The sequence below is a fragment of the Cryptotermes secundus genome, unplaced genomic scaffold, assembly GCF_002891405.2.
Source record: "Cryptotermes secundus unplaced genomic scaffold, Csec_1.0 scaffold536, whole genome shotgun sequence".
Lineage (NCBI taxonomy): Eukaryota > Metazoa > Arthropoda > Insecta > Blattodea > Kalotermitidae > Cryptotermes > Cryptotermes secundus.
In genome coordinates, this window is record NW_019732862.1 from 2,976 (window position 1) to 25,155 (window position 22,180).

The 22,180-nt window shown below is 41.1% G+C and overlaps 1 protein-coding gene across 1 annotated transcript in view; it reads right to left on the reverse strand.

Moving 5' to 3' along the window:
- LOC111867797 (symplekin) overlaps positions 1 to 22,180 on the reverse strand; it is a 187,126-nt gene that overhangs the window by 2,288 nt on the left and 162,658 nt on the right. Inside the window, exons 20-21 of the mRNA XM_023857960.2 lie at positions 17,564 to 17,650; positions 392 to 490 (exon numbers count right to left, since the gene is read on the reverse strand). Coding sequence (XP_023713728.1) covers positions 407 to 490; positions 17,564 to 17,650 — 171 coding nt within the window. The 3' untranslated portion in view covers positions 392 to 406. The remainder of the gene's footprint in view (positions 1 to 391; positions 491 to 17,563; positions 17,651 to 22,180) is intronic.

The following is a 22,180-nucleotide window of genomic DNA, read 5'->3' on the forward strand; positions in this document are numbered from 1 at the left end:
TCATGTTTTACGCAGAAACTGCCTTCTAAAAGAAGCTATCGAAGGAAAGATAGATGGGCGGATAGAAGTGACAAGAAGACGAGGAAGAAGACGTAAGAAGATGCTGGATGACCTTGGGGACAGAAGAGGATACTGTCATTTGAAGGAGAAAGCTCTAGATCGCATTAAGTGGAGGAATTGTTTTGAAAGAGACTGTGGACCTGTCGTCTTGACAGATTACTGATGATGATGATGTATACAGCAACTCTGTCAATGATGAGACAACATCAAGACTCAGGAAGCCAATATCAGTGAGGCAAAGGAAGGTCAGAAGGATACTGGATACAGGCTTTCCTTACAGATCTCAAAAACTGATTAGTTGGTACAATAGTGTGGCTGAAAAATTACATACCTGGAGGTTGCTCTCTCAGTCCATTCCTGGGGGAGCTGGCTCAGATCGAATCTCTTCAGGTTCATCTCGGATATCTATTGTTAGTTCAGATGGAGACATCTGCAATGCAGCAATCCATATAATAGCCACATATCCTTCCATCTGTCCCACCATGTTTCTACCAAAGTTTTATTCATTATTTTGCTCCAATTATATGTATGCATCCTGCCATATGTTATAAATCTGCTGCACTACATGTTTCAGCCATTATCAGATATTAATGCAATTTTACATTCACCTTTAGTTTATCTGCTGTTCCTCCCTAGAAAGGTGAATGTTTTTATTTGGGAATAATTTTCTTGTCGTATACCGATGTAATGTCCTGTGTAGTCTTTTCATTAAAACTGTGTTAATACCTAATGATGGCCAAAGGGCTGAAACAAATTTATAGCATATAGTGAATATAGTGTATTTATACAAATAACTGTGTTGATGGATCCAAATAATAATTGTCTCACACATAATACAATGTTGTGATATAGTATCTTCAATTTCTCCCAAATGGCGTCACAGAAAAAAATGGTGAATATATAAAAATGTGCTTCTTGGGGAGAAAACCACAGTACAATGGTTAATGTTGCTGTTACATGCATGAATTCAAGTCCAAGTCAATTTTTCCCCCACTGTTTCCACCGCAAGATCTATGTTTTATGGAACATAATGACAAAGAAAACAAAATGATGTATTTTATGACAATCATTACAAAGAAATGTGTTCTGAAGGCACAAAAAATATACATGTCAGTAAAAGAATTTAGAGATGTTAACACATTCAGGACCAGAGGGGCCAATTGGCCCTCTACGTTTCTATAGCGTTGAGGACCGGGCGGGCCAACTAGCCCTTTTCTGTCGCGTTATGTTGCAACCAACTATATCTCGCTGTGTGGCCACGTTGCATCATAACTACTGCGTAGTTGACCTCAGGAATGTTTGCTAGCTTAGCCAGTAACATGATCACACTCATTTCCTGCCACACCCTAAAGAAAAAACAACCGGTCCGCAATGTGTTAACTAGCACTATACATACAGAGGGGCCCAAAAAATGTACTCACTCTTTGACAGTCAATATCTTTGGAACAAAATGACATGTAGTTACAATTCTTACACAGAGAGAGAGTCACTGTATGTGTTCGAAGTGACCACCATCAGCGGCTAAACAGCATTAATGCCGCCAAACTGCTTAGTGAACTACGGCTGTCAGTATGTCTGGTGTGATGGCTGCACGTGACACTTCGATGGTTTCTCGTAGCACGTTCAGTGTAGCTGGCTATTGTTCATAAACATCATCCTTCAAGGTTCCCCATAGGTATAAGTCAAGAGGTGTTAGGTCTGGAGACTGTGGTGGGTACTCAATAGCACCTCTTCGACCTATCCATTATCCAGGTAGAGTGTCATCCAAGTATGCCCTGACATCTCGATGGTAGTGAGGTGGAGCACTATCTTTGCAGCCTTCAAAATTCGCCGTACACTTGATCGGCTTACCCCACTTTTGCGAGCACACTGATTCACAGATTTTTGCGGTGGATCGTGTAAAGTGTTGCAACACCACAGCACTGGAAGCTGGACTTGTTACTATCCATGGTTGCCCAGATCTTTGCTTATGCACATCATGAACAGTACCGTCGGCTTCAAATTTATCCCGAATATGGGCAATTGTTCGATGTGTTGGTGGCCGAATTTCAAACTCATTCTGCCATCATCGTTGTACTTCTTTAACGTTTTTGTACTTCCAGTACCACTTCAATATAGCCCTGCGTTGCTCAAAGAACAACCTTTCAGCCATTATTGCTGCTGTCTTCTGCTCGCAGTGCGCATGCGACATGACACTCACGTGACTCATGTGACCTTCACTATCTGTTGAGAAAACATTACACTACACTACCGCACAAGAATTGTAACTACATGTCATTTTGTTCCAAAGATATTGACTATCAGAGAGTGAGTACATTTTTTTTGGACCCCCTTGTGCATATACAAGGGGCGTTGAAGTTCTAAGGTCTCCGATTTTTTTTCTCAGGACTGGGAGCAGATGGACACATGCAGTTTAGTTTAAAATACGTGTGCACTCTTTGTGAATGTGTGACAGAGATGGCAGTACTCTACGGCACACACAACTCTAGTGGTAGCAGTGAGAGTGAGGAGTGTTTTTGATACTTAAAATGGCGACGTTTTCGTTACAAGAACAGTGAGTAATCATTCGTTTTCTCCACTTGCGTGGTGCGACACCCATTGAAATTCATCGCCAGTTGAGTGAGACATGTGGTGATTGTGTCATGAATGTGAAAAATGTGCGCTCGTGGGTGCGACAGTTCAAAGAAGGCCGAACATCGTGTGGCAACAAACCAAAACAATCTCGGCCTCGCACCAGCCGGTCTGACAACATGGTCGAGCGAGTTGAGAAAGTTGTTTTGGAGGATCGCCGATTGAGTGTGGAAAACATCGCCTCCAAAGTTGGCATTTCCGTGGGATCTGCACAAAATCCTGCATGAAGACCTGCGAATGCGGAAAGTGTCCTCCAGGTGGGTTCCACGAATTTTGGCAGATGACCACAAGGCTGCACGCATGGCAATGATGAAGGCATGAATGGGACTTTCTTTTCATCAACTGTGACAATGGATGAGACATGGATGCCGTTTTACAATCCGCTATTGCATCAGCAATTTTCCAGTGGTCAAAACAGACTCCTACATAAGCGTTCACAGCGGCCATGGAATCATGGCGTCGACGCTGTGAAAAATGTGTACGGCTGCAGGGAGATTACGTTGAAAAGTGACAGAAGTTTCAAATTTTTTGTATGATTATTGTGTGAGAAAAAAAATCGGAGACCTTAGAACTTGAACGCACAACGTATATATATATGGAGTGCTAGTTAATATACATAATGTCTGTCCATCCTGACAAATTTTTTCCAAAGGGTGCATCTCAGAGAAAATGGGAAATACAAGACAATGCGCCTCTTGGAAATTCACTGATCTTTTTTTATTTTGAACATTAGGTATGGGTGGGACCATGTTAGGTGGGTCCCTGTCGCCAAAGCATGGCACATCCTCAGGTTGCGGATGGAGGAGACAGCCTCCAGTTTTGGAGGGAAGCTGCAAATATACTGAATAAACAGTCGCGAACAGCCAACAAGGGGTGGCCCTCCAACTTGGGGGTTGGGCATGGGGCTAACAACTCCTCACTGTAAAAAATCATTATGTTACAAAAATGAACACAAAGCCTCGGACTTGGATGGATTCTTTGGATAAATGACTTAGGTTAATGAAATAGGATATGAGATTTGGCACTTGGAATGTACGAAGTTTGTATAGGGCAGGTTCATTCAGGGCAGTGGCAAAGGAAATCTTAACACTTCGCGAACCGGACGCCTAGGCCTAGGCATTTGGGTTTTAAACGTGGCAGACCGGTTGCCTAGATTTAGGCTTTTAGGACACGTTATGTTGCAACACACTATTCCTCGCTTTGGTGGCCATGTGTCTGTAAAAGTACTGCGTAGCTGACCTTCGGAATGTTCGTTTTCCGAGCCAGCAACGTGACCACTCTCTATTCCCCTCTCACTCTAAAGAAAAGTCCCTTTGTTCAAGTCGAAGAGCTCTCGGAGAAGAAGAAATCTGTGATTTGATCTCCGATGAGTTATCTGACTTGCCAACTGCTTCCTCTTCTGATAGTGAGGGCAGTGTCAGTGGCAGTGACAGGGGCCCCCAAAATATTGTGACCAGAAGGGAAAGTGAAAGTGACAGTGAGAGCTCCAATGAAAGTGCGAGTGCTAGCATGGTGGGGACAGCAATATGGGGTGAAGTGGACAAAACACCCACTTTGGGAAAGTATACTGGTGATCCAGGAGTGAGACAAATGCCATCGGACCCTATGCAAGTGTAGCTGAACTGTTTTCTGGAGATAGTTTCTTTGACATGTTGTGTCAGGAAACCAACAGACACTATCTCCAACACCGTGAGGCGTACGACAGTGCCTATAAGGTGTTGAAGTGGGTGGATGTCACTTCAGCAGAAATGAAAAAATTTTGGCAATAATCATTCTAATGGGGTTTACAAAGAGGGATAATTTGAAAGACTATTGGTCCACTGATCCATTTTTAGAAATTCCCATTTTCGGCAAATTCATGAGTTGTAAGAGATTTGAACAGATATGGTGGTGTTTGCATTTCAATAATAATGAACTGCAACCACAATCAATGGGCAGGTTTTTCAAAATTCAGCCCTTATTAGACTTTTTCGTTGAGAAATTTCAGACAGTTTATAAGCCAGAGCAGCAACTGTCTTTGGATGAATCTGTGATTCCTTGGAGGGGAAGGCTTCGTTTTCGAACGTATAATCCTGGGAAACTCACAAAGTATGGCCTACTTGTTCATGTAGTCATGGAAAGCATTACAGGCTACATTGGAAATTTAGAAATTTATTCCAGTGAAGGTAAGAAATCGCAAGAAACTATTTTTTCCATTTTGGATCCCTATCTGGATCAAAATTATCACGTTTATCAAGATAATTTTTATAACAATGTGGCAACTGCAGAATACCTACTTTCAAGGAAAGTACGTATTTGTGGTACATTTAGGGTGAACAGAGGCCTTCCTCCAGATCTGAAAGAGGAATGTAAATCCATGAAACGTGGTGATGCCACATTCAGGAGGAAGGGGGATATTCTTCTTCAGTCCTGGAGGGATACTCGCGTTGTGAATATGATTTCCACTATTCACAATTCGAGCATGGTCAATGTTCAAAGATGACGCAGGCAAGTGAAGAAGCCTCTTTGTATTTCTCAGTACATGTTCATGAAGGGAGTTGATAGAGCCGACCAATACTTGGCCTATTATTCCCTTCTTAGGAAAACAGTAAAATGGATGAAGAAAGTTGCCTTGTGGCTTATAAATTGTGCCCTTTTCAATTCATTTTTGGTTTTCAAAGAGCTAAACGAAAATTCAACTTTGAAATACAAGACTTTTCTCAAGAATGTGGCAAAATCCTGGGCTACAGACCTCACGGTGGCGGCAGAAACTGCGTCAGACACAGACGTAGTAGGACCGGGACCATCTACTCCCACCCCACAGAGGCCTCATATGGACCACCCTGGGTGGCTCTCGGGTTATATGCGGAAATATACTCTCGTGAAAATTGTGATGAGCGAAAAATCGACGGGGAAGTATCCTTCTAGGCCAGTGGTTGGCGAACCGGGGTAAATTACCCCAAGTGGGGTAAAAATGAAATTCTTGGGGGTAATGAGGACTCAATAGACATAAATGAAATTATATAAAAAAACGCGTTCCTTGTTATGACAGAAATTTTTCTTCCGGCATATAACCATCCATAACAACGGCTGCTATGGAAATTGTTTAAGAGTCCAGCATGGCAGTGTGACGTCATCACTAAGCACTTCTATAGATAAACGCACCCAGCATGTTGTGGACGATAGCGGTAGTTCTGGCTCGGCAGCCAGCAGAAGCGCACGTCTTTTGGCCTAGTCACCTATTGTTTTATCTTATGCTCAAAAACTTCGACGATCAAGGTAAGATAGTGTCTTGTTAGCAAGGATTTACTATCAATAAATTCATTCATTCATTATTTAATAAGCAAGCGAAATGAAGTTTTTCATGAAACCGACGCACTATCATTTATGTGCAGTAGTAGCAGTTTGATCGTGTCACACTGAATCGGTAATTTCGTGTTATAGTACATGTGCAACTAACCGCCTGAGCTATGGCGCGGCCTCCAGTACTGACTTACACATATTGTACATGCGGAGGTTTCCTCCACATTACGTGTGTCCTCGTGTAACTATAAGAAACACGTGTGCTGAAGGGTTAAACCTTTTTGAATCACTGTCTTTTTTACCCCTCAGATGACATCAACTAGAAAACGAATATACCAGGAAGAGTTCCTCAATTATGGGTTTACACAACTAGAAGACAAAGGAATAATGAAACCACAGTGTGTTGTCTGTTTGAAAGTACTGACTGCAGAATCTTTCAAAAAGAGTCAATTGAAGAAACACTTGAATAATTTGCACCCACACCTGTCTTCCAAACCGCGGGAATACTTTGTAAATTTGGAAATGTCTGTCAAAAAACAAAGACTGAACAGCAACTTGAGAAGTACATTCGATCAACGTTCAGCATCAAAGGCCAGCTTTGAAGTGGCCTGGTTGATTGCCTGAAACAAGAAACCACATACTATTGGTGAGCAATTGGTTAAACCAGCAGCTTTGAAAATGGCAGAGATTATGTGTGGTCAGAAAGAAGCTGCGAAACTAAATTCAGTGCCCTTGTCTGCAAAAGTTGTGAAAGAAAGAATTTCTATTTTAGCAGAAAATGTGAGGGAACAAGTTATTTCTTCAATAAAAGGGAGTAAATGCTTTGCTATTCAGCTTGATGAAACTACAGATGTCAGTAGTAATTCGCAGCTGATGGTGTATGTTCGCTACAAAGGTTTACATGCAACTGAAGAGGAGTTGTTGTTTTGTTCTCCCCTCGAGTTGCGATCTCGTGGAATTGATGTCTTCAGTAAAATTAATGAATACTTTAATAACGCTGTGGGAAGACTGCATTGCTTTGTCTGTTGATGGAGCTCCAGCTATGTTGGGTCATGTTAGTGGTTTTTCGGCTTTGGCGAGAGAGAAAAATCCAAAAACTGAAGTTAACCACTGTATGATCCATCGCCAGGCACTGCTTGTGAAACGTTTGGAACCTGCACTGGAAGCCGTCATGCATGATGTTATCAACGTTGTCAATGTCGTCAAAGAACATGTACTAAACACGCGACTATTTCGTGAATTATGTACAGATGGGGAGGCTAAATATATAGACCTACTTTATCATACAGAAGTGAAGTGGCTGTCACGTGGAAATGTTCTGAACCGAGTGTGGGTTCTCAAGACTGAACTTGAAATTTTTATGGTTGATCAAAAGCATGTTCTCGCAGATAAGTTTACAAACTCCTCGTGGGTTGCACATCTCGCATATTTAGCCGACATTTTTGAGTATGTGAATGCATTGAACAAAGAATTGCAAGGAAAAAACATCAATATAATTTCAGCCAGAGAAAAGATTTCAGCGTTTGGATCAAACATTTTATATTGGAGACAGAAAGCAGAACAAAACAAGACTGCTGCCTTTTCAAGGTTGGCTTTGTTTTTGGAAGATTGTGAAAATATTACTTTTGACGACATCAAGGACACAGTTATAAGGCATCTTACCAAACTCAAAAAGCAGTTCGATGATTACTTTCCAGATCTTGATTCACACAATGTCAGTTGGGTTGTAGATCCCTTTAAATGTGAAATTGCTGATGTACCAGAAGAGCCTCAAGGTTTGGCATAGGCACTTCTTGAACTTCGATCCAATAATGAACCACGTACTGAATTTGAAAACAAAGCAGATCTGTCATATTTTTGGATGTCAAGAGCTGCAAATGCTTTCAAAATTGCACATGAGGAGGCAGTAAAAAAGTTGCTGCCCTTTGCAACAACCTACCTTTGCGAACAAGGATTTTTCACTCTACTGAACATAAAAACAAAGCAGAGAAATCGATTGGACCCCGAAGACAGTATGCAAATTGCTCTGACATCAAAATGTCCCAATTTTGATGTTATTGTATCAAAAATGAAACAACATCATTTCTCCAAAACCTGAAGTGGAAAAATTTTGTTTAAGAAATCCTTTTGTTCCATAATGAGGATATTAATTTCTCGTACTTTATCGCATTTCTTTTATACTTTTTATATTTATAATTGTATTCTCCATATAAATAGATTCAATAAACCACTTGAATTTGAATAATCAATGATTTTCTCTCTTTCAAATCAAGAGGGTAACGTCAGCGTAAATAAATATATTTTGGGGTAATAAGTAAAAAAGTTCCCCGACCCCTGTTCTAGGTGGTGCCGTGTGTGCACTGTGCACAAGAAGCGAAGCAAGGCTTCCTACATCTGCAAGTTCTGCGTCATGCCTCTTCACAGAGGGGAATGTTTCCAGAAATATCACACTCTGAAGCACTTCTAGGAGCTCTGGTAAGTTTTCTCCAAAAATTTTAGTTCATAAAACTAATTAGGAGATTTTATATTAATTTTTAAAGTGAACAGTGCACAAGTTAGGGTAGTAGGTTTAAAAACGACGGTCCCCAGGGTGATTTAAATATTTAAATCACCGGTCCGCGAAGTGTTAAAATATAAGTTAGATTTAGCAGGAGTATAGGAAGTCAGATGGGATGGAGGTGGCATCACACCAGCAGGAGACTATACATTTTTCCATGGAAAGGGGAATGAAAGTCATGAATTAGGTACAGGTTTTCTCGTACATAAGAGAATCATATCAGCAGTTAAGAGTTAAGAGTTCGTTAGTGATAGGATGTCATATATAATACTAAAAGGTCGCTGGTGTGATATTATTGTTATGAATGTTCATGCACCAACAGAAGATAAGACTGATGGCATAAAGGATAGATTCTATGAAGAACTAGAACATGTCTTTGACAAATTCCTGAAGTACCCTATGAAAATTTTGTTAGAGAAGATTTCAACGCCAAAGTAGGGAGGGAAGACATTTTCAAACCAGCAATTGGGAATGAGAGTTTGCATGAAATTAGTAAGGATAATGGAGTCAGAGTTGTAAACTTTACCACACTAAAACATCCATAAATTTACTTGGACATCTCCTGATGGGAAGATACACAATCATATAGACAATATTTTGATAGACAGGAGACGGCACTCAAGTATACTTGATGTTCGATCATTCAAGGCAGCACTCTGTGATACTGGCCACTACCTGGTGGTGGCAAGGTGAGGGAAACACTGGCAGTGAGCAAACAAACAACACGCACAGTTCACATGGAGAGGTTCAATCTCAAGATATTAAATGAGGTAGAGGGTAAAGAGCAGTATTGTGTTGAAATCTCAAATACATTCACAGCTTTGGAAAACTTGGAAACTGAGGTGGATGTTAATAAAGCTTGGGAAACTATCAGAGAGAATATAAAAATGTCTGCCAAAGAGAGTCTAGGGTATTACGAACTGAAGAAGCATAAGCCATGGTTCGACGAAGGATGCTCAAAATTATTAGATCAAAGAAAGCAGGCCAAATTGCAATGGTTACAGGATCCAAGCGAGTTAAATGGGGTTAATCAGAACAATACAGGACGTGAAACCAGCAGCCATTTCAGGATCAAAAAGGGGAAATATCTGAAAGACAAAATTGATGAGCTTGCAATAAACAGTAAGAACAAGAACATTAGAGACCTGTATAGAGGAATAAATGACTTTAAGAGGGGTTACCAGCCTAGCAGTAACTTGGTGAAGGATGAGAATGGTGATCTGCTTGCAGATTCCCACAACATTTTGAATAGGTGGACGAACTACTTCTCTCAGTTATTGAATGTACATAGGGTCAGTGCTGTTAGGCAGACAGAAATCGATACAGATGAACCGTTAATACCTGATCCTAGTCATTTTGAGGTTGAAAGTGCTATTGCAAAATTGAAACGGTACAAATCGCCAGGTAGTGAGCAAATTCTGGCAGAACTTATTCAAGCAGGAGGAGATATATTACATTCTAAGATCCACAATCTCATAACTTGTATTTGGCATAAGGAAAAATTTCCTGATCAGTGGAAGGCATCTACTCGTATTATTGTACCAGTGCACAAGAAGGGTGATAAAACTGACTATAGTAATTATCAGGGGATATCACTGCTATCAACTTCTTATAAAATTTTGTTCAATATTCTTCTTTCAAGGTTAAGTACATATATAGATGAAATTATTGGGGATCATCAGTGTGGGTTTCGATGTAACAGATCAACTACACATGAGATCTTTTGCATTCATCAGATATTGGAGAAAAAATGGGAGTAAAATGAGACAGTACATCAGCTCTTCATAGACTTCAAGAAAGCCTATGATTCAGTTAGGAGGGAAGTATTGTACAATATTCTAATAGAGTTTGGGATACCCAAGAAACTAGATAGGTTGATTAAAATGTGTTTAAAGAAAACGCAGAGTAAAGTCCATGTAGGTAAACATTTGTCTGATAAATTTCCTATTCAGAATGGTCTAAAACAAGGAGATGCTTTATCGCACTCCTTTTCAACTTTGCTTTAGAATTTGCCATTAGGAAGGTCCAGGGAAACCAGGTCAGACTGAAATTAAATGGGACACATTATCTGTTGGGCTATGCTGATGATGTGAATCTACTGGGTGATAATGTAGATACCATAAAGAAAAACACACAAACTTCAATTGACGCAAGTAAGGAAGTTTGTCTAGAAGTAAATACAGAGAAAACTACGTATATGTTACTCTCTCATCACCAAAATGCAGGGCAAAATCATGATATAAAGATAGGAAACAGATGTTTTGAAAATGTGGCACAGTTCAGATATTTGGGAACAACGATAACAGATCAAAACCTGATTCAGGAGGAAATTAAGAGGCGATTGAACTCAGGTAATGCTTGCTATCATTCAGTCCAGAACCTTTTGTCTTCTCCTCTGTTGTCCAAAAACATAAAAATTAGAATATACAAAACTATAATTTTGCCTGCGGTTCTGTATGAGTGTTAACTTGGTCTCTGACATTAAGGGAGGAACATAGACTGAGGGTGTTTGAGAACAGGGTGTTGAGCAGAATATTTGGACCGAAGAGAGATGAAGTGACAGGAGGTTGGAGAAAACTGCATGAGGAGCTTCATAACTTGTACTCTTCTCCAAGTATAATTAGAATGATCAAGTCGAGGAGGATGAGGTGGGCAGGTCATGTAGCACGAATGGAGACGAGGAATGCATATAGAATAAGGATATTGGTGGGAAAGCCAGAAGGAAAGAGACCACAGGGAAGACCAAGGCATAGGTTGGTGGACAATATTAGAATGGATCTTAGAGAGATAGGATGGGATGGTATGGATTGGATAGATCTGGTTCAGGACAAGGACCAGTGGACTAGCTGCAGAATTGGCAGCTCCTCCAGAAGGGCTCAGCTCCATGAGTAAGTAAGGCATGGGTGTGAACAACTTTTATATCATGTGCATATGAGTAAACTATCTTGTTTCCCAAATAGTGCCTCAAAAATATTACTATAAGCACATTCCTCTTGGTGACCTATCTTTCGATTAATGATTTAATTGATCACTTAAATACTGTATATTTTATTGGTTTACTGTGTGTAGTGAAAGACTTCATATCATGTTTCATCTTAACTTAGAATACAGTAATTCTACTTTTCTGTCATTTAGAAAAGTTCCATTCTACATGGAACATGGAACATATGTGCAGGTTTCAAGATGTTCCCGTGAAGCATGTGGTGAAAAAACTACAGCTTATACTAGATTATTGCATGATGTATTCTCATACTTATTTATTTTATGGCCACTCAGTTTTGTGTATGAGTAGTTATAAGTAGTGCACTAAAATGTCATATGTGTGAAATTCCAAATTCAGTCTCCATTTTTATTCTGAGAGTACTATTTTCTTTAAATAGCCTACCCATAAAAATTGTGTTCTGAATGTCAGAATATATAACCAGGAAGTTAAGAACAGTTAAATGTAAGTAACCATTATGAACAAAAGAAATTGTTTCTGAATATGTCTTCACAAGCATGCTAAGCTTGCTATTTATTATGCACTGACTGAATATACAGAGGACAGCAAAAACAATAACAACACTCTTCAATTTCTTCCGAACACCAACAACCGTTAATCAATGGTATTCACTGTCTTTCCAAACTGAAGTCTGTGCATCCACAATATTTACTGCTTCTGGAAATCATCACAACTTCCTTGTAATTGGTGTTAAAATGATCATATAATAACTACTAGTTTTCTTTAAAGCAAAATGTTTAGTTCATACATGAGCATAAATAAGATTTTTTTAATATCTTTTCTACTCTGACCAAGATGTGATATGATCTTACTCCTGTCTTTTAGAAATGAGAAAGAGTAATAACATTTATCATGACTATACCACTTCCATTTCTTTTATTCACCATAGAGAATATTCATTTTTACTGTATTAAAATTGTTTAAGCTTCTTGGTACAATAATGAAATAAACTTCTGAACAAATTTGAGCATGATCAGTGGCTCTGTTACCAGGTACAAATTGCATCTGTAAAAACTTAGTTCACCCAGTCTATTTTACAATCAGAAATTTTATTTTACTTCTTATCAGCAGCACCAATTTTGTAACTTACGTTGATATTATTTCCCCTTTAGTCAGCTGTCAGAGATAAGCTGATACCATTTATTTTGATCTAAGCAATGCACTCAACCTTGCCCACATCCTCTTCTTCTTCATAAACTTAAGTGTTTTTGGGCTATATGGTGGCTATGTCAACTGGTTTCGCAGTTACCTATCCAACCAGAAATCTCAGGTCTGTGTTTCTGGTGTTCTTTCCTTGCCTTTTGAAGTTCTCTCTGGTATTCCTCAGAGATTTGTCCTGGGACTTCTCCTCTTCAATGTGTTTATTAATGACATATGTGATGCAGTTGTCCACTCTAAATATCTACATTTTGCTGATGATATCAAAATTTACCGACCCATTAGATCTCCTCAGGACTGATATCTTCTTCAGTCTGACATTAACTCTACACAAGGTTGGTGCATTGCTAACTGCATGAAACTCAACATCAGTAAAACTAAAGTTATATCCTTCTCCAGGAAAATCAACATTTTTTTTTTGGCAATACAGCCCCAGTGGGCCTAGGCCTACCTCCATGAACTTCTCTGTTCACTTCGGTTTTTCTAGATCTTACACATTCGGTAGGACTCTTTGGGCAGGTGACCAGCTCGTCACAAGGCCTCTACCTGTATGCAAATGCAGAAAAACGCACACACACAAACTAAACATCCATGCCCTGAGTGGGATTCGAACCCATGATCCCAGTTTCCAAGCGAGCAAAGACAGTACATGCCTTAGACCGCTCAGCTACCGTGACCGGCAGGAAAACCAATATACGGATCTATAATTATAAACTTTGCCAATTCTTTATAACCCAGACCGACTCTATAAAGGACCTGATGCTAAATTTCATTTCCATGACCTTGTCAAGTATATTTTCTCTCATTGTATTAAGCTATTGGGTCTAATTCATAACATTACTTTCAATTCCTCTTCTCTAGACTGTATGCTCAGACTGTACACCGCATTAGTTAGATCTAAGATTGAATATGCGTCTCTAGTCTAGAACTGATTTATGTTAACTAATGCCAACAAGTTGGAATGCATCCAGGACAAGTTTGTGGTCCTCTGTTTTAATCATTTCTTTCCTGAAGTTCATTACTTTCATTCTCTTGCTCTGGAGGAGTTCAAATAGCACACTCTACATATTAGGAGGCACTGCCTCAGTGCTCTCTTTCTTACTCAATTTTACTTTGGTTTGAAATTCTGTCCTTCCATTTTGGACATTGTTGGTCTCTGAGTTCCTGCTCAGTATGTCAGAGACTTTGCATTGTTCAATGTCGGCTCCTCGTGTAAAGACTGTCCTTCTGCTAGATGCGCATCAGCTGCTAATGTTGTTTGCAGGGATGCTGAGATATTTGGAGCCAGGAACATTCTCAGTTGTTCTTCATAATATGCTATAACTGTTATTAATATTGTGACGTGGATGGTGCAACAGGAAGTAGGGGTCACGTGAACTCTGCAGTCTCGCAAGTGACATCACATACCCCCACTCCTTCCATCATTATGCAACACTCGGTGAACACCCCTCCTCCATGGTGACATAATAGGGGACACTGCGGTTACTACACAGCAATAAACAACTCTTGCCAGCGTTGCCCAGCAATGCCTGTAAACACGGCATTTACGCAACAGTGAAGCGATGTGGGTTTCCATTGTCCAACTGAGGGTTTATAAGGGAAACTGTAATGCGTAAGGAGAGAGTTAAAATGTAGCAGCCACCGAAGACAGCTGAGGTCTAGCAGTCACCGAGTTCAGTTGCAGCGAGTGAATTGTGAAGGTGAAGAAGACGTTATAAGTCTAGCAGCCATGATAAGAAGAGTTTATATGTGACAATCAGCGATAGTTGGTGATAACTGAGATGATACTGGGAGTGTGTAATTCAGTTACATTTGTATAGCTCCTGCATTATAAATACGTGAAGACTACTGAAGAGATTATTGTGTGGGGTTTGTAAATTTTCTAAACCCGCAACAGTGTTATAAGTATTTGTAATTACGACTTGTAGGTTGTTAAATAAACCAATTAACGATCTGAACTGCGTCTTCAGTAGCAAAACATGTTACAATATCATTATTGTTATTAACTTCTATGTGTGAAGTATGTGTATTGTCCTTTCTTGCCACATAATGGCATAACCACTGGAAATGTACTTATTTTATTTTTCTCATCTGTTAATACTAACTTTAATTTTTCTTGGAATTATTATTAATTTATTGCCATTATATAGACTGTCTTATTTTGTATTTTGTTTCTTAGTTATTTTTGTGTCTTTCTATGTACTCGTGCTAACTTTGTAATTGGACTCTGTGCCGTTAACCTTTAAATGCTGGGCTTTTGAAACAGTGGTAGCTTGAGCTGGCTGGAGTTTATTTAAATGCCTGCTGTTGGTGCATGTTTAAATGCCTGTTCCTGTTAGGGCACTTGCACTGTATTTGAAAATGCTGTATCTTATACAATTTTCATGATAAATGAATGGCATTAACTTTGTTTGTATTAGCAAAGAACACAGTGTCGCTTATTATAATGTAAGATTTGAAAACATGTAGACAAGAAGTTATAAACTACTTTTTTTTTTTACTTTTAATTATGATGCATACAGTAAAAATGGTTTCCCACTTCTTCACATAGTAGTTCTGCATTATAAAATCACTCCTGCTTGTAACACTTGAAATACAAGGGGCAGTCAAATGAAAACGGGTCACTACACATAACTCACACAGCGCCGCGCAAGTTGGTAACACTGGAATTTGCTTACGGTACGAACATCTGGTGGGGAGCCGGGAAAGCAGTGACAATGTACCCTTGCACACTAGTCGTTTTTTTATTGTGCTGGAAGTAAGGTTAGCACTACATGTGGTCCTCCAACATCAGTAATGGAGGCGAGTAAAGAAGAATAGCGAAGTGTAGTGCGCTTTTTGACTGCTGAAGGAGTAGGAGGACAAGAAATTCATCATCGCATGTCTGTTCTTTACAGTGAACACAGCATGTCACGTTCACGTGTGCTGGCGTGGCATAAGAGATTCCGAGAGGGACGTGCGTTACTGCAAGGTAATGTGTACCCAGAACAGGCTCATCGTATCATCACTCCTGATGTACTGCTGCGTTGGATGGTCATATCCAGACAAACTGACGGATTACTGTGGAAGAAATTAGTCTTTTGATGGTAATAAGTCACGGTTCTGTACACGCCATTGTGACAAAACACCTGCTGTACCGCAAAATCTGCACACAATGGGTTCCACATCAACTCAAGGAGGAACAGAAGACTCAGAGAATGGCTGCATCACTGGGTCACTTGCAATGATACCACGAGGAAGAGTATGCTTTTCTACCCCATATTGTCACTGGGGACGAAACTTGGTGCCACCATTTTGAACCCGAGAGCAAACGGCAGAGCCAACGGTGGAAACACGTTAATTCTCCCCCACTGAAGAAATCCAAAGCCATACACACAAGTTCCAGTAAAGTGATGACGACGTCCTTCTTTGACTGCAAGGGCCCACTGCTTGTCGAATTTCTTGAGCATTGGGTCACAATCAGTGCACAGCGCTATGAAGACACTTTGCAGAAACTGAGATGTGCCACAAAGTCAAAACGCCCTGGAATGCTATCGAATGGCATTATCCTTCTTCATGATAATGCGCGCCCCCACACTGCCAACTGTGTGAGGAATGCGCTACAGAGATTTGGTTCAGGAAGTGCTTCAAAGCTTTTTCAAGGATGGGACTGACCACCTTATCTCCCAGTGGGATAAATGTATTAACAGTTTTGGAGATTACTTTTGAGGTAAGAAATGTTCTTTAATATGTTTAGGCTTCTGACCCATTTTCATTTGACTGTCCCTCATATCTTTGCATTCTCTAGTGCCATAAACCAGCTGGAAGCAATAAGTCATTTGGTTCTCTGCTGGCAAGTTTCAAGTCCTTGTAACACCTTTCAGATATCCCAGTCTTTTGACTAAAGGAGTGAAAACATGACCTTTCTACAAAGGCTACAGAGTATATTTGTTGTTTGCCAATTCAGTGGGCCAAGCCCTGCCATTGCAGCAGCAACATAATATTGCCCTTTGCATGGTTGCAAACAAACACTTGTATCGCAGCTGAGATACAGAGTGCATTCAGTTTTCTGTGACGTCATAGTGAATTTGAATATTATAGATTCCTTCTATCATACAATGGTAACAAAATCTTGTTGGATGATGATGATGAAATTGAAAGGCAATGCAAGATATGTGGCATGAGACTGTGCTCTCGCATGCTTCAAGGAGTATTACATAAAGGTGAGACTCAGTTATATGACATGGGGGTTGTAGCCTGTATATACATCAAGCAGATAACAACAAAAAAGTATGTATATTGAATTTTACTATATTTAACAATAAATATTTGGGATTGTGCATATGCTTCTATTAGCGGAGGGTGTGCATGCTTCCGCTAGCAGAGTTTAAATGCCCGACTGCCCAAATCGGAGTACTTCGGCCACGACGACCATACTCACCACTGGACCGATCGGGGCACTTCGGATGTTAAAGGTTAAGTTTGCATGTAAATAAAGACGAATTGAATTGAACTGAATAATGCCTTCAAATAAGATCTAAAAGTTTGTGACAAAGGTACATTACTACAATTATTATGGTTCTGGACATTACCCATCATGTTTTTTTATTTAAAACATGTTTCAGGGATTTTATTGTTTCCATCTTCACATAAAATCCTACTGAGTTGGGCCCAACTGACAGAGCTAGTGTTGTCTCCAGAGATAGTGATAAATAATAATTGCAGTAATACCTTTAGTTAAAAACAGTCCTGTGTATGATATTTCCACTGAAGCTTAAAAACACAGAGAAAACTTTGATTTTGTTAAACTAAAAGTTAACGTCCGTTTTATCAACATTTTACTGGAAAATTTACGTGCAGAATCAGAGAATACTGATTGTAAGACTGATACTTACAGCTTCCATCCTGACATCATATTCTTCTAAATGGGGCCTTTTATTGCCTAGCAGGACATCCATGATGGATTGTGGAATGTGGGCACGCTGCAATTAACATATCCTTTTGTATATACACCTGAGAGTAAACTATATAAATTACAAAGTGAAACTCTGATTTAAGGGACTCACATTTACGTTTTCCTACATTTAATGTACGTTTTTTTTGTGGTTCCAGCCAGAGCTTCCCCAATTTAGCGTTTCCTGACTTACGCATGAAACTTTGATTCCTGTGCATGTTTCAAATCTTGTGTTAGAACTGAAGTGAAACTTTTGCTTGTTCAACCTTGCATATTTCTATATGATCACCTGCAAAACAAGCAATACAGTGCAGCTGTCTCCATCCATTCTTTTTTTTTTTTCGCTTAGTGTGAGGTGGAGTCCAACTGGGTCCACCCGGCACAGTGACCACTGATTGGCCAATTGTAGCCTGCCCCGGGTAAATATGATGATGGAGACTTTGGTGGAATGAAGATTGGCAGGGGAAACCGAAGTACTCGGAGAAAACATGCACCAGTGCCACTTTCTCCACCACAAATCCTACCTGACCAGACTCGGGACCAAACCTGGGCCGCCACAGTGAGAAGCCAGCAACTAACCACTTGAGCTATGGCACGGCCCTCCATCCATTCTTAGTTCATCCTTGTATCAAACGAAAGTCTTAATGTTTGTTCCTTCATGTTCTTTTCAAGTGTCATAGTTTTATGGAAGTGATTTTGAAGTAATGAATGTTCATGTTGTTTGAAGAGAAAGAAGATAATGATAAGCGAAAAAGTGAAAATTATTTAGCTGGCCAAGAAATCAAGCTGTGTCACAAAATGAAATCGTGAAGGGTTTTGTGCTACCGCCATGGTCATTAAGTAACATAAGTCTATGGAAAGCTTCAACTGTTGAAGATGACAAGTTGATATGGGTCACATTCTGAGAAATGGGGGTGGGGGAGCAAAAAGTCAGCAAACTGAAAACTTGAAACCTTATTACTGCAGTAGTTCCAACATATGAGTTCTGAAGAATTTCCAATAAATGGGCCTGTGTTACAGGAGAAAGCCACTACCATCATCTTGAGGCTGAAAACTGGAACTTTAAAGTCTCAAATGGATGGATGGACAAGAGTGCCAAGACATACATGGTGTGTTCAAAAAGTATCGAACCTTCTTTTTTCCTGCATAAACCAATGAAGCGCAGGAGGCTCCCTTCGGTAGAGATGTGGAGGGGACATTCATGCGCAGTAGTGAATTTTTTCCCCGCCCGCAGAAAGCGTTGGTCGCTGGCAGTCAGCCTATGAGTGAAGACGTGTAGTGAGCGCTCGTCAGATTCCAGTAAGGTGTAAAATGACCGAATAAAATGAGCAGCGATATTGCATCAAATTTTGACAAAAGCTTGGCGATACCCAAGTGGAAACCATTCGCAAGATTTAACAGGCTTTTGAGGACGATGCCATGAGCAACTCACGGATAAAGGAGTGGTACAACCGCTTCAAAGATGGCCGCACATCAGTGGACAGTGAACCGCGTTCAGGCAGACCCTCAACAAGCCAAAATGAGAATGTCGTTGAACAAGTGCGGACTTTGGTCATGGAGGACCGTCGTATCACAGTCCAAGAACTTGCGAACGAGATAGGGGTAAGCAGTGGATCGGTACATTCAATTTTTACGAAGGATTTGGGGATGAGGAGAGGGTCTGCGTAATTCATACCAAAACTGCTAACAATGGAGCAGAAGCAGCGCCATCTGGAAATCGCACAGGACATGCTGGACAATGCAAACAGTAACCCCAACTTTCTGAACACCGTGATCACAGGCAATGAGTCGTGGATTTATGGCTACAACCCGGAAACCAAGATGCAGTTGTCACAGTGGAAACATCCAACATCTCCGAGGCCAAAAAGAGCATGGCAGGTCCACAGCAATGTCAAGGTCATGTTGGCCGTTTTCTTCGACTCCCGTGGGGATGTGCATCATGAGTACGCACCACAAGGCCAAACCATCACAAAGGAATATTACCAAGAGGTCCTTCATCATCTCTGTGATGCTGTGCAGCGCGAACGACTGGATCTGTGGGCAGCAAAAACTTGGCAGCCCCATCATGATAACGCACCCGCCCATTCTGCGCATCTGATTCAGACGTTCGTCGCCAAACACAACATCCCTGTGGTTCGTCAGGCTCCCTACTCCCCCGACATGGCTCCGTGTGACTTTTGGCTATTTCCCAAGCTGAAAATGCCGCTGAAAGGAACCCAATTTGAGTCAAGAGGAGACATCATGCGGAATGTGATGGCCTGGCTGATCACCATTCCAAAAGACGCGTTCCAGAAGTGTTTCCAACAATGGTGGAAGCGCTGGGAGAAGTGTGTGCATTACCAAGGAGACTAGTTTGAAGGGGATTAGGGTTTTGTACCTCCAAATCAATAAATGTATTTCTGCAGACCAAAGGTTCGATACTTTTTGAACACACCACGTAACTTGTTAGTTTCTGCATGGTGAAAGTAGTAGTGTGGATGAAGAAACCAGAACATTTGAAGGAATCCTGGCCAAATCTTATGCATGATTATGAACCAAGGAACATATTCAGTATAAATGAAATGGGAACCATGACAGGGAGGAAAAAAAAGTAAAGAGAGACTGACCACACTGCTTTTTTGTGATTTTGATGATAGTGAGAATTTAAAACCTTTGCAATAGGTAAATATGCCAAGCCAAGGTGATTAAAAACATAAAACCAACTGCCATACCGGTATGCACCCAACAACAAAGCATACATAACAACAATACTGTCGCGCGTTGGTCGTATAACGCGACAAATAACTTCACGCCGTATTTTATATAGCGAATTTTATTTCACATTCGCACTTACAATCACACAATTGACAGTTTTAGAATTACTGCTATCTGCAGTATCACAAGTATTACACTCCAAATGCCACAACACAACTGACTGGTTGCTGGCTAACTCGGAACTAACTCGGAGGTAGTTCGAGGACTCACTCGGCGGTAGCTCCAGGACTGACTGTGAATAGCCTTCGCTGCTCCTTATGTAGCCTCGGTCCGGACCATTGTCGTCTGGTGCCGTGTTGCTAGCCACGCTGTCCGGAATTGTTGACTGCTGCCTAGCAGCCGCGATATCCCTCGGTGACGTCACCGCTGTTGGCTCACTTAGCATAGCTTCAAGGTTGCGGGGACTCGGCTAACGTCGGCTCCGCTCGGCTCACTTCAGCATCCGAAGGTTCCCTGGTGAGATTCCTTCTTGAAGTCATTTCTCCAACGTCGTGCCACTGTCGCGCGACGGGATATCTTCCTGCAGATGGCAGCCAACTTTATCCGGGACGCATGATCTCCTCGGGTCCAAGGTTTCCTGAAGATGTTCCTCTTGCGCCATGCCACTCTTGCAGAGCGGGACACCCTGCTGCTAATTTATTCTGGGGTTCACAACTTTCCCGTGTCGAATTCTTCATATTTCGTTGATGACGGTCCCTGCGCCTTTTATTCTTCAGTTCTCCGGCATTACTTCGGCGTCTTGTACGGGTACCTCTCGTAGTTCTGCCGCCTCAGGTTTCCTGTTCGCTGAAGTCGGCTCTTCTTCTTCTGGACGTGCCTCCCTTTCTTGGCAGGCCATCGTCACTCTGACCGGTATCACTATGGGAACCTCTTCTTGTTGTGCCGTCGCAGGTATCGTGTCCACTGGGCAGGCCAACGTCTCTTCCTGCCAGGCATTGAAGTCGGCGTCTAATTTCATCAGCATGCTATCTGCCTTTTCTTGATTGAATTCTAATCTCGCCAGGAAATGTTCTCTGTCTTTTTTTCTATTGGCCTCCATTTCTTGGTAGGATCTCATGTTGGCGTCCATTCTGTCTTCAAACCGCACTCAGTCGGCATCTGCTTTTTCTCGCCAGGCCCTCATCTCTTTCAGCATTTCTTCCTTCTCTGCCTTCCTTTCTTCCTTCTTCGCCTTCCTTTCTTCCTTTCTATCGGCATCTGCCTTCGCCAGCATTTCGATTATTAGTTGAAGACCTTGTTTCTCCATTTTGTAGCGGTCAAATACTCGATGCACAATAATCCAATTGTTTGTCAGGCGTGTTTAAGTTCGTAAAAATTCTGACACCAAATTGTCACGTGTCTTGAGATCGTATCTCGTCGGTCACGTGTGTAAGTCCAAATCCCACTTGACATCAGTTGTCGCGCGTTGGTCGTATAACGCGACAAATAACTTCACGCCGTATTTTATATAGCGAATTTTATTTCACATTCGCACTTACAATAACACAATTGACAGTTTTAGAATTACTGCTATCTGCAGTATCACAAGTATTACACTCCAAATGCCACAATACAACTGACTGGTTGCTGGCTAACTCGGAACTAACTCGGAGGTAGCTCGAGGACTCACTCGGCGGTAGCTCCAGGACTGACTGTGAATAGCCTTCGCTGCTCCTTATGTAGCCTCGGTCCGGACCATTGTCGTCTGGTGCCGTGTTGCTAGCCACGCTGTCCGGAGTTGTTCACTGCTGCCCAGCAACCGCGATATCCCTCGGTGACATCACCGCTGTTGACTCGCTTTGCATAGCTTCAAGGTTGCGGGGAC